Genomic DNA, 14,483 nt, shown 5'->3' with positions numbered 1-14,483 from the left:
TTGAAACAATATTATTTAATTAACATCTAACAAAATAAATAGAAATCTCTTACAATTCTCAAAATCGGTAGTACAAGTCATAAGCTCTACAGAGTATTTGCTAGAAAACTTCTAAATACAACTGTCCAGAAATAAGAATAAACAGTGCAAAACCAAAACATGAAGGTGACTCCGAACCCTGCGAACGCAGCGGCAGGTTAACCTTGAGTCTCCACAGCAACAGTCCACACAGTTAGCTAACGAACAAATACCTAGATCTACACAAAACAAATGTGCAAAAGAGTAGCATGAGCACACCATAGCGGTGCCCAGTAAGTATCAAGATTAACCTCGGTGAAGTAGTGACGAGGACTAGTCAAGACACCCACTGGTCTAATAAATCGAACAAGCATAAGTATAGGGATGACAGAACACGACATCTATCTAAGGACCCTGCGATATGGCTAACGATATAGCAATTGCAATAAGGAAGGAAAACAGCAAGTAACAGCGGAACACCAGAATAAGACACAGAAGAATGAACGGAAACACAACCCAAATACGAAAATCACAATACAGTAAAGGCAAGTAGTAACTCAGTAGCTGCAATAGTTTTCACATCAAGTCTCAGCCAACAATCCCAATAAATTAGTCAAATCCTTCAAGTGTAAACTTTTACCCGTAAGTTTTTAAATTGAGGTCTTTAGAATATAATCCTTTCCAATAAGAAATTATTTTTGAAATATACTTCCTTCAAATAAATATCTTTCAAACATAGTTCTTTCAAGATGAAAACCTTTCAAATATAAACTTTTCAAATAGTTAGGCTTCAAACATAGTTCTTTCAAGATAAATACTTTTCAAGTATAACCCTTTCAAATAATATCCTTCAAACATAGTTCCTTCAAGATAAATACTTTTCAAGTATAACCCATTCAAATAAATATTCTTCAAACATAGTTCTTCAAGATAAATACTTCTCAAATATAAACTTTTCAAGTAATATCCTTCAAGTATAAGTCACCCTGTGACACCTAAGCATGGAAGATTAGCATCTCCGAATACAGATATAACCACAGAGAAAATCTACCGGGATACCGTGCCGTTGTCCCGAATTAATTATGCAGTACGGGGGGGGGGGGAGGGATTTCCCGGAATACTTCTATAGTCCTAAAATAAATATGCAGTGCTGGGGGATCTCCCGGAATACGTCCGTAGTCCCAAAGTAAATATGCCAGATAGGGGGATCTCCCGGAATACATCTGTAGTCCCAATTTAAATATGCAGTGCTGGGGGATCTCCCGAAATGCGTCCGTAGTCCCAAATTAAATATGCAGCGCAAACAACAGAGATAATAACTATAACATGACAGAAACCTCGTACATTACCACAACGAGTATAAAAGCAACAATGACAGAAAGGCAAATACGGAGAGCAAATCAACTCAAGAATTTAAATCACAAGAACGGTAGAACTCATTCACAAGGGATAACCACAGTAAAGAATGCTAGGAACAAGGAGAACAACTTAACAAGGGAAAATAAAACAAAAATGTAGCAACGATTCTACAATATTCAAGTCAACAATAAGAAGCCAACACGAGTCAAGTAGTTCCAAATAATGGCAAGTCAACTAAGATATAGGTTATCTAAACTCCTTTTGAGATTGATCAATTACGAGGAATATTCAACAATTCAAGTAAGGATAAGCAGCGGAAGATAATCATAACTCCAATTAAGATTAAACAATTATAGGATGAGAAAATAATGATTTCAATTAAAGATAAGCAGTTATGAAAAATATAGTACGACGATAGAAGAAGTAAAATCTTTGGTTAAGTCGAATACGGGTCAAATACACAGTAAGAGTGAATCCTAAAGCAACAATCTCTAATCAAAGCATGTAGAGGTGAAACTAGCAAATAGGAATTCAAGCGTATCAAGAACAACATCATACACGGTGAATATAAGGACATAAGAACCCTAAAAGGCCAACTTTCCACAAATAAGTTCGAGCACGCACTCGTCACCTCGCGTACACAAACTATAATCAACATAGATGACTCAAATACTAAGGGGAAAATCCACCACACAAGGTTAGGCAAGATACTTACCTCGAGTCAAGCTCAATCAATCTGTAAGAATGCCCTTTTCACGAATATCTGGCTCTGAATGGCCCAAATCTAGCCAAAAAGCAATTACATATCATAATTACAATCATAATAGACTCATCTAATTAATTAAATCAATACTTTAATAAAAATTCCGAAATTCGCCCTAAAACGTCGACACGGGCCCTCGTCTCGGAATAGGGTAAAAGTCACAAAATCCGAAAGCCTATTCACTCACGAGTCTAACCATATCAAATTTACTAAAATTCGACACCAAATGGTCCTCCAAATCCACAATCCAACTCCCAAATCCCTAGCCTCAAACTTCCAATTTCCATCTTAAATACCTACTAACTAGGTGGGAAAATACATGGGGAAGCATGATTATTGATAAAAAATAAGCACAAGGGACTTACCTCAAGAAATCTCTCGAAATTGCTCTCACAAATCGCCCTAAACCGAGTTGCAAAGTCCAAAAATGACAAAAATCGGGAAGCCCTTTAGTTTTAACTACTGCCCAGGTATTTCCGCACCTGCGGGTGCGCTTGTGTGGTAAAAAGTGTGCATCTGCGCAAATCACTTACCCCCTCTGCCTTTGCACCTGCGATGACCCTAACACGTCTGTAGGCATCGCAGATACGGAATTCACCTTGCACTTGCGAACCCTGGCACTCCTTCATTTTTCCGCTTCTGCGTTTGCCTCTCCGCACGTGCGATCACGCACCTGCGGTCTCTCCACCGCGGGTGCGAAAATGATAGATGCCTGAAGACTTCAGCAGCAACTCAAATCCAACTTTTGATCCGTTAAGCACTCAAAACTCACCCGAGGCCCCCGGGACCTCAACCAAACATACCAACCAATCCTAAAACACCATACGAACTTAGACGAACCCACAAATCATATCAACTAACACTAAAATCACGAATCACCCTCCAATTCAAACTTAAAGAACTTGAAACTTCAAATTCCTATAACCGATGCCGAAACCTATCAAATCGACCCGGAATGATGTCAAATTTTGCAGGAAAGTCCCAAATAACATAACGGAGTTGTTCCAACTCTCAGAATCGTATTCCGACCCTGATATCAAAAAGTCCACTTCCGGTCCAAATCTCCAAAAATAAAATTTGACTTTCACCATTTCAAGCCTAAATCAGCTACAGACCTCAGATTCACAGTCCAGACACGCTCCTAAGTCCAAAATCACCCAACGGATCTAACGAAATTGACAGAACTCCATTCCGGAGTCGTCTTCACATAGTTTCAACTACGGTCAAAATTCTAAGACTTAAGCTTTCGTTTTAGGGACTAAGTGTCCCAAATTGCTCTGAATCATCCGGTAACTGAATTCAGCCACGCACGCAGTCAATACACATAATACGAAGCTGCTCAGGTCCTTATGCCGCCGTACAGGACTTAAATTCTCAAAACGACCGGCCGGGTCGTTACATCCTTCCCCTTTTAAACAAACGTTTGTCCTCGAACGTGCTAAGAATCGCCTCAAGGTCTTCAAATCACTGAAAGTACATATCCAACATACACCCGCGGGGGACCCCACGTCACCCTAATCCACATAAGCCTAACGACACCATCCCAACTGTAATTTATCCTTTCTATCAACACCAATAAGCCTCAGAGTCAAAATTCTCACCCTCCATTTATCTTCAAAAGACCCGATTCTAAATTACCAGCTGTAACAACTCGTTCCTACACCAACAAGGATACCACACAACAAGATACACCACACATAGGCCCATAATAACACTTCTGATCATAATAGTTTCCCGTAATCAAAACCATCACCGGCAATTACCCTCATATCCGTTAGAACCCTGTTCAAACCTTCACAACACTGACAACGATGCAAGAAACACGAAGACCTTTTAACTATACACCCGAATAAACAAGTCACAACTAACACCACCGGGCACACACCCCGCAAGCTAAAACTCAAGAAGCACAGAACAAAATTGACTGAATATGAAAAGAGAAACACATACGGAAACTACCAAACAAGCCCGACATGCACAACTCTCTATCAATACTAACCTACAAAACAATATAACAAGGAAAGAATTAAAGCATATGAACAATCACAAGGGTCCCATCCTGATATAACTTTCACCGCGGTACTCAGCCCGGTTCAAACATATCAAATCATATGGAATCGCGAGGGTATCACCCTCAACTCTGAATCATAAGTCGAATACACATCATACTAATGGAAATATTCCACTAATTCAATTCTGCCAATAAAACCACAACACTTACTAAACTCTCACCTCGGTAGAGTATCAAATCACAAATCGTAACCAACTTACTCAGGAATCACATCAAACCTGCCATAATGGATAACATGAATTCACTTCTAGTCTCGTAACTTTCAATAATGAATAGAAACAAATGATAGACACGGGCTACCACTCATAGAGTCTCCCAACAGGGGTAAATACCTAAACATAATACTAAGTCATGAACTCACCCATAGGTGGGACAACAAATAGGGGAACTCCCCCCGATAAGCAGAATCAAATCAAAATACGAATGGTGCCCCTCTATAACAAATCAAAAGCATACATGTATGACATCATCTGGCGCAGTGGCCTCAAACCTACTATATGAAACACATCAACGGGTCGGGCCTTCCCCTCTTGGGCACCCTCTACTCGCCTGAATACTCTGCTGTGACACACCTGTCCAGAGTCTAGGACAATCTCTCACCCTGTGGTTATTATCTCCACACTCGAAGCAACCTCTATGCTAATGTGGTTATGGGAACTATGCGATAGGGGTACTCTGAGACCCATGAGCACCTGAAACACTGTGCGAAGCCTGAAGTGCAAACCGAACTGACTGACCCATAAAACCTCTACCATGTCGTACCCTGCCTCCAAAATAAGGACCTGTAGATCTCTTCGATCTACGAGGCCTCCTCACCTCCCTATCCTCTCTCTCCTAATCTCGCATGTACTCTCTCTCATGGCCCCGCATGTCCTCTGTACGGCGAGCGATCCCTACCACCTGCTAAAACGAAACATCTAACTCTAACTCCCAAGCCATGCTAAACCGAATATCATGCCTGAGTCCCTCAATGAATCTACGAACATGCTCTCTAACTGTGGCGACCAAAGAAAGTGCATGCCTGTCCAAATCACTGAATCTCACGGCATAGTGTGACACTGACATAGTGCCCTGGTGCAGCTGCTCAAACTCTGCGTGCCATGCATCTCGAAGGGATTGAGGTACAAACTCTCTTAGGAACATCTCTGAAAACTGAACCCATATAAGTGAAGCTAACTCGGCTGGGTTAACCCATCTCATATACCCGCTCCCACTAATAAGCTGCTCCCTTAAGCTGGAACATAGTAAAAGCAACCCCACTCGTCTCAACAATATCCATAGTGCGGAGGTTGCTATGGCACTCCTCCAGAAAATCTTGTGCACTCTCTGAAGCCAAACCGCTGAATGTAGGAGGGTTATATCTCTTGAACCTTGCAAATCTAAGCTGCCCTTCCTCGGATGTTGCTGCTCTGACCATAAGCTAAACTGGAACCACAGCCTGTGTCACCATGATACCTGGAACCTGACCAACATGAACTCGCTGCTCTAGAGTGTGGGTGGCGGAAGTTTGGGCTCCTCCCCCGGTCTGTGAAGTAACTGGTGTAACCGGAAATATCCCCGCCTTAGCCAATATACCAAACATGCTCAAAAACGGTGCTAAAGTCTCCTGAAGTATGGGGGGTAATAGCAGGCGCCTTCGGTACTTGCCCCCAACTGGAACTACTAGCGGCTCCCCAATTTCTTCTTTGGTAGGTGCCCTAGCTGCGGCACCTACTCCTCGTCGGCCTCTACCTCTGACCATAGCGGAATCTATTCCGGGGGTAACATCATCAAGAACCACAGCTCGTGTCCTCACCATTTGTGAGAGAATGGAATGGTAAATTTCAAACTTCAAGATCAATGAACTCGCATGATAGGAATGAAGGAAGTGAAATTGTCCTAATAGTTTCGTAGCCTCTCTAAGATAAGTACAGACGTATCTGTACCGATCCGGAAGACACTACTAAACTCGCGTATGACTCGTAAAACCTTTGAACCTAGAGCTCTGATACCAACTGTCACGACCCAATTTTTCTCTCCGTTTGTGTCACGCCCCAAAAATCGAGGAGCGCGACCGGTGCTCAACCGAGTGAACCCGACCGAGCAAGCCTATTAGATTCCTTCTACCCAAACTCATTCATGAATAAAAAGAATATATGTTTTCCTTAATTAAATAATAAAGTGGTCATGTCTGCAATTACCAAATTCTTACAAATAGTTTCATCATTTTTAAAGTCTCAAATAGACAAGTAATACAACCACAACATAACATAGTTTGTCTTTCCCCAACACCAATACACAACCCACACTATGTCTACGGAGCCTCTATAGATAAAGTTGAGTACAATGATAATGCCGGCAACAAGGCCTCGACTATACCTCAAACGGAATACACAAAGAACAAAAGATACATGACCCCGGGATGAAGTGGGGCTCACCAAGTCAGCTGGGAAGAAGGTGTACTGTTATCACTGATCAATGTATCCTGCTGTGGAACCACCTGCATCCATTTAAATATGCAGCGCCCCCGGCAAAAGGGACGTTAGTACCGTTGAATAGTACTAGTATGAAAACTAAACACCAATTTAAGAATTTAGAAATACGAGATAATTATGATGAACCAGTGCGGCAATAGAATAATATAAATAACTGTCTCAACCATAGCAAGCTTATTAAAAGCTATCAACAGCATTTATAGGATTTAAGATGAGATCCTATGTAACCATCTTCACACAAAGAGGTCCCGCCGCCTCACCCGATGTATGCAAGTAGAGGTGTACGTACAATACCATAACTCTAATCAAGCGGCCCTGCCGCCTCACCCCAATGTATGTGGATGGATATATAACCACAGTACTAAGAACTTACACAAAGCGGCTATGCCGCCTCACCCCAATGTATGCGGGTGGTGGTGCCACAACAATACCAAAACTATACACAAAGCGGTTGTACCGCCTCACCCCAATGTAAGCGGGTGGAGGTCCAGTCCCACAATATCATAATTCTTACACAAAGCGGTCATGCCGCCTCACCCCAATATATATGCGGGTGGAGGTGTATCACAATCACGATCTCTCTACCATAATCCCCACACAAAGCGGTCATGCCGCCTCACCCCAATGTATGCGGGTGGAGGTGTATCACAATCATAATCTCTACACAACTTGGCATAATACCTTTCACATAAATCACGACTAGAAATTATAACATGTGGATACGTAATCCATAGTTTGGGACACATCCTCAATTTATAATGCAATATGATAAGAGCATTTGAAATACAGTTGAACGTATATCTTCATCACAAAGCTGATTGGAATACTCGATTTATAATCAATATCTTGGAACTCACAAGGATAATGAGAATTCCAACTCTTAAAGAAGAGTTTAGCCAACATACCTCACTTGAGCTTGCTTACACTCTAAATGTTCCGAAATTCTTAGCAACTTCAATCTATTTTAGAAATATAACAAATTAAACCAAAATTAGGAAGATGATCATGGTTCTAGCTCATTTGAGTATTTTATCAAATAATAGATGTGCATTAAGGTTTAAATATCCTTTTATGGAGGATTCCATCAACCCACAACCCAACCTTTACCATTTTTAGCTCAACAATCTTTCCACACCCCTTGATAACACATGCATGTACAATAACCAACCCTCTTGCCCAGAAATTATCTTGCTTATTATCCATTTCTACACAAAATTTGAAATTGAGGGTTAGGGTGTAGAATCTTACCTCTAGGATTAAGACCTAGTGAGTTTCCCTTCTCAATCTTCCAAAACTTGGGCAAGAATTGAAGAACAATTATTTGGAGAACACCTTCTCACTCTAGGGAACCGTCTCTCACTCTAAAATTTCATATTATCTCTCACAAATGGCCCAAAACGTGTATTTAACGAAGTAGGGTTGGGTTTTAAAAACCCAAAAATGAAGCTCCGGAAAAGGTTCTGCGGTCGCATATACGACCGTATAATGGTTATGCGGATCGCATATCGGTCGCATATTGGTGTCCAAAGTTGGCCAAAAATCTGACTGTGTATGCGGTCACTATGTGATCCACATAACTGTTATGCTATTGCATAATGCACCGCAAAACAGTTATGCGGTCGCATAATCGACCGCATAATTTACCCGGACTGGCCCTTCTCCTGCTCACTTCTGCGGCCATTATGCGGCCCGCAGAGTGATTCTGCGGTCGCATAATGGACCGCAGAATTACATTTTTCTACCAAAAATTTTCCTTTTCATTCTCGTGCATTGTTCAACCCAAAAACTCCGAGCCGCGTCTCGCAAGCTCGCCGCAAAGAATTTCTATAACCCTCAAACACGTAAGCCTAGTCCGGCACCATAAAACATTATTTTCTTTACAAATTTTACCGGGCTTTACACTTAAGTACTTTGAAATTTTCCAGGGTGTTACAGTTTGGTATCGTGATGGCACCTAGTCTTAGGGACTAGGTAAGCCTAACATTAATTGAAACTACATTATTTAATTAACATCTAACAAAATAAATAGAAATCTCTTACAATTCCCAAAATCGGTAGTACAAGTCATAAACTCTACAGAGTGTTTGCTAGAAAACTTCTAAATACAGCTGTCCAGAAATAAGAAGAAACAGTGCAAAATGAAAACTTGAAGGTGACTCCGAAGCCTGCGAACGCAGCGGCAGGTTTACCTTGAGTCTCCACAGCAACAGTCCACGAAGCTAGCTAACGAACAAATACCTGGATCTGCACAAAACAAAATGTGTAGAAAAGTAGCATGAGCACACCACATCGGTGCCTAGTAAGTATCAAGACTAACCTCGGTGAAGTAGTGACGGGGACTAGTCAAGACACCCACTGGTCTAATAAACCGAACAAGCATAAGTGTAGGGATGACAGAACATGACATCTATCTAAGGACCCCGCGATATGGCTAAAGACATAGCAATTGCAATAAGAAAGGAAAAATTACAAGTAACAGCGGAACACCAGAATAAGACACAGAAGAATGAATGGAAGCACAACCCAAATACAAAAATCACAATATAGTAAAGGCAAGTAGTAACTAAGAAAGCTGCAATAGTTTTCACATCAGGTCTCAGCCAACAACCCCAATAAATTAGTCAAATCCTTCAAGTGTAAACTTTCACCCGTAAGTTTTTAAATTTAGGTCTTTAGAATATAATCCTTTCCAATAAGAAATTATTTTTGAAATATACTTCCTTCAAATAAATATCTTACAAACATAGTTCTTTCAAGATGAAAACCTTTCAAATATAAACTTTTCAAATAGTTAGCCTTCAAACATAGTTCTTTCAAGATAAATACTTTTCAAGTATAACCCTTTCAAATAATATCCTTCAAACATAGTTCCTTCAAGATAAATACTTTTCAAGTATAACCCCTTCAAATAAATATTCTTCAAACATAAAGCATGTAGAGGTGAAACTCGCAAATTGGAATTCAAGCGTATCAAGAACAACATCATACATGGTGAATATAAGGACATAAGAACCCTAAAAGGCCAACTTTCCACAAATTAGTCCGAGCACGCACTCGTCACCTCGCGTACACAGACTATAATCAACATAGATGACTCAAATCCTAAGGGAAAAATCCCCCACACAAGGTTAGGCAAGATACTTACCTCGAGTCAAGCTCAATCAATCCGTAAGAATGCCCTTTCCACGAATATCCGGCTCTGAATGGACCAAATCTAGCCAAAAGCAATTACATAGCATAATTACAATCATAATAGACTCATCTAATTAGTTAAATCAATACTTTAACAAATATTTTGAAATTCGCCCTAAAACGTCGACACGGGCCCACGTCTCGGAATCGAGTAAAAGTCACAAAATCCGAAAGCCTATTCACTCACGAGTCTAACCATATCAAATTTACTAAAATCCGACACCAAATGGTCCTCCAAATCCACAATCCAACTCCCAAATCCCTAGCCTCCAACTTCCAATTTCCACCTTAAATACACACTAACTAAGTGGAAAAATACATGGGGAAGCATGATTATTGATAAAAAAAATAAGCACAAGGGACTTACCTCAAGAAATCTCTCGAAATTGCTCTCAACAATCGCCCTAAACCGAGTTGCAAAGTCCAAAAATGACAAAAATCGTGAAGCTCTTCGGTTTTAACCACTGTCCAGGTATTTTCGCACCTGCAGAGCTTGGGCTCGTACCTGCGGGTGCGCTTGTGTGGCAAAAAATTGCACATCTACGCAAATCACTTACCCCATCTGCCTTTGCACCTGCGATGACCCTAATGCATCTGCGGGCATCGCAGATGCCGAATTCACCTCGCACCTGCGACACCTAGCACTCCTCCATTTTTCCGCTTTTGCGCTTGCCTTTCCGCATGTGCGATCACGCACCTGCAGTCTCTCCACCGCAGGTGCGAAAATGACAGATGCCTGAAGACTTCAGCAGCAACTCAAATCCAACTTTTGATCCGTTAAGCACTCAAAACTCACCCGAGGCCCCCGAGACCTCAACCAAATATACCAACCCATCCTAAAATACCATACAAACTTAGCCGAGCCCACAAATCACATCAACTAATGCTAAAATCACGGATCATTCTCCAATTCAAACTTAAAGAACTTGAAACTTTAAATTCCTACAACTGATGCCGAAACCTATCAAATCAACTCGGAATGACGTCAAATTTTGCAGGAAAGTCCCAAATAACATAATGGAGCTGTTCCAACTCTCGGAATCGCATTCTGACCCTGATATAAAAAAGCCCACTTCCAGTCCAAATCTCCAAAAAACAAATTCGACTTTCGCCATTTCAAGCCTAAATCAGCTACAGAAATCAGATTCACAGTCCAGACACGCTCCTAAGTCCAAAATCACTCAATTGAGTTAACGGAACCGACATAACTCCATTCCAGAGTTGTCTTCACATAGTTCCAACTACGGCCAAAAAATCCTAAGACTTAAGCTTCCGTTTTAGGAACAAAGTGTCCCAAATTGCTTTGAATTATCCGGTAACTGAATTCAACCACGCACGTAGTCAATACACATAATACAAAGTTGCTCATGTCCTTATGCTGCTCATTGGGACTTAAATTCTCAAAACGATCGATCGGGTCGTTACACATATATTTCAATTAGAGACTTTACTAACGCAATCATCGCACCATAATCAAGGCAACATATTTTTAGAATCCTTGTATTACGCAGATGTTTAGTGGTTATCTTCGCACCATAATCAAGGTAACATATCCGTAGTATCCTTCTATTCTCTGGTTTTCTCTGGTTTCCTCTGGTTTTCCATAAACAAAGGTTTTGAAGAAAATAATTGCAAAAAACTAGCTACAATTGAATTGAATTTCGCGACATAATGTCAAAATTAGCGATTATGCTTCAGCTCAATGGTCGGTGGGATATCATTGGGAGATACAAAGATTTTGATGTTAACGGAATTGTAGTCAATGATGATTCAAATTATAGTAAATTGAATTCCACAATTGCAGAGCATCTAATGATCGATACCTCTACAAAAATTATCGAAATCAAATACACTGTCAATGAACGTTGTCCTCCAATGGAAATTCGGAGCGATATGGGAGTTCGAGCGTATATGGAGACAAAAAAAGGAAAACAAAAACTTAGGAATGTATCCTCTGTGTATAACAGTGCATGATTTCGATTTGGAATGCAGTATGTCAAATGCGAGCACAATTGCAGGTTTGCTCTGTTTTTTCAGTGCTGATATTTTTTTAATTTCAAGTGTTCTACAATTTTACTACAAATTATCTACATTTTACTACATAACAAATGTAGTTCAACTGTTATGTCTCTACAAGCATTCTGTCAAATACTGAACATATGAATATACAGAGGTCTGAATTGCTATATTTTTAATTGAGTGCAAGTTCTTCTGATTATCGTAATACTAACGTGGTACAATTGTCAAGCAATTGTAACACAATTGGAGAAGTATCAGGAACGGTGAAGTTAATTGATATGCAAACATCTCCGGCAATTGTGGAATATGAAAGTATCATCATAACAGAACATACGCCAAACGTAATTGAATTAGGCCAAGTTTACCAAGACAGACAAACAATTGTCTGTGCAATGAAGCATTATTCTGTCATAAATAAGTTTTAATTTAGGGTGAAAAGGTCTAGTACAAGAAGGTAGGAACATTTTATTTGTCAAATTCATGTTGTGTATAAGTTGTAATTTTTTTATATATAAATTGTTTAAGACAAGTGTTTGTGCATAAACAGCCTCGTATTTTCTAGCTACAATTTGCATAACATTTTTTGAATTATCTTTATTCTATAGCTACTGCCTCGTATGTATTAGGGACAATTGTACATGACACTTCGAAGTCCACCATCTAAATGAATCAGCATTGTTCAAGGTTCAAAAATTCAACAGCTTGTACACATGCTCTTTGATGGACAACACATACATACAACGCAAACCTACTGCCATGGTAGTTGGCAGCATGGTGATGCCAAAACATGTGGATCCTAAGACAATATACACACCAAAAGACATACAAACTGACATATTGTCGGATCATGGTGTGAACTTAACATACATACAACCTTGGAGAGCAAAGAAAAAGGCTTTGAAATTTTTGAGAGGTCATCCTGCTAATTTCTACAGTCGCTTGCCGAGTTATTTGTATATTCTGGAGAAGACTTATCCGGGTTCAGTAGTGAAATTGCAGAAGATTGAAGGTGATTGTTTCTTGTATGCATTTGTTGCACTTAATACGTCCATCAAGGCTTGGGAGCATTGTAGGCCAGTTGTAGTAGTTGATGGCATATAGGGGAATCCTGCTAACAACTAGCACAATGGATGCAGCAGGTAATGTAGATTAATTGTAAAAATATTGTTATAAAGTTATTTTTGAAACTGTATTTTTTATATTCTCAAGTTTTATTACAGAAATAGAATTTCTTTTTACCACTTATGTGATAGGTAGCATATTAACACTAGCATATGCCGTTGTTGATTCAGAAAATGACACATCATGGAGGTGGTTTTTTGAGCAATTCAAACATGCATATGGTGAAAACCCAAATATGTGTGTTGTTTCGGATCGAAATGAGAGTATCTTGAAGGAAACATCTACTTTTTATACTGGCATGCCACATTATGCTTGCATGTGGCATATTTGGACAAATGTAAGGTCAAAATTCAAGAAGGGTCATCTAAAGCTAAGTGAATTGTACTTTGCCACGGAACGATCATACACGCTTGATGAATTTAATGAAAGAATGTCAAAGATTGAAGAGATCGACACACGTGTTAAAGCATACCTATATGATATTGGCTATCACATATGGTCTCGGGTACATGCTACGATGAACAGAACGTGGACGATGATATCAAACATTGTAGAGTCATTAAATGTGGTAACCAAAGATGCAAGAGAGCTTCCCCGTAGTAGAACTATTAGGGTACATGAGGACTCTTCTTGAACATTAGACTAATGAAAAGTTATAGAATGTAAAGGGTACGTTCACATACCTTGAGAAAAAATACAATAAAGAGTTGGAGGACAACAGGACATTATCGCAGAAGATGAGAGTAAGCTATAGCCAATAACATCACATCATTGATTCCATCAAACTAAATATATACTGTTAATTGTAGAAATATTGTTGTATAATTGTAGTTATTTTGTTTTGTATCTGTTGCTGACAACTTGTTGTGTGTTTTTAATGAAATTGTAGGTAAGGGCTTCAACAGATTACATTCATACTGTGATACATGGTGTGAGGTGCTTCATTGTTTGCCTTCAAAACAAGAGATGTAATTGTGGACAATTCCAACTTGATGAACTTCCTTGTGCACATGCTTTGGCGGCTTTGAGGCACATGAATGAGTCTTATGAAAACTATTATTCTCCTTATTACACGAGGGAGAGCCTTCTGCAGACTTATGAAATACTAGTAGACTTGCTGCCTGACAAAAGCAAATGAAATGTACCACAACATATAGCTGAAGAAGTTATACAACCACTTACCGGGAAAAGGCAGCCAGGGAGACCTCAAAAACAAAGATACAAACCATATGATGAGGTAAATGCAAATAAGTACAAGGTTTCATGTGGCAACTGCAGACTAAAAGGGCATAACAAATATCTTGTAGGAATGCTCCCAAAAGGAAAGAAAAATTGATACAGTTTAAAAAAGTTTTTTACTAAGTATTGTTGATGATAATCTGTCCTTTAAGACATATGAAGTTGTATTTGTTCTATTTTGGAGAATTATAGTTGTGGTGTAATTGTGTTACTAATTTGAATAAAT

General features: G+C 39.7%; 1 protein-coding gene across 1 annotated transcript; it reads left to right on the top strand.

Annotated features, from left to right (window-relative positions):
- Positions 1-13,022: 13,022 nt before the first annotated feature.
- On the top strand, positions 13,023-14,156 carry LOC138909529 (uncharacterized). Its single transcript, XM_070200733.1, has 3 exons — positions 13,023-13,035; positions 13,150-13,631; positions 13,908-14,156. Exons 1-3 carry the CDS (start codon positions 13,023-13,025, stop codon positions 14,154-14,156), a joined length of 744 nt encoding a protein of 247 aa, XP_070056834.1.
- The last annotated feature ends 327 nt before the right edge of the window (positions 14,157-14,483 follow it).

The sequence above is a fragment of the Nicotiana tomentosiformis genome, chromosome 4 (genome assembly GCF_000390325.3).
Source record: "Nicotiana tomentosiformis chromosome 4, ASM39032v3, whole genome shotgun sequence".
NCBI lineage: Eukaryota > Viridiplantae > Streptophyta > Magnoliopsida > Solanales > Solanaceae > Nicotiana > Nicotiana tomentosiformis.
The sequence above is the reverse complement of the archived record's forward strand: the minus strand, read 5'-3'. Positions and strand labels throughout refer to the sequence as shown.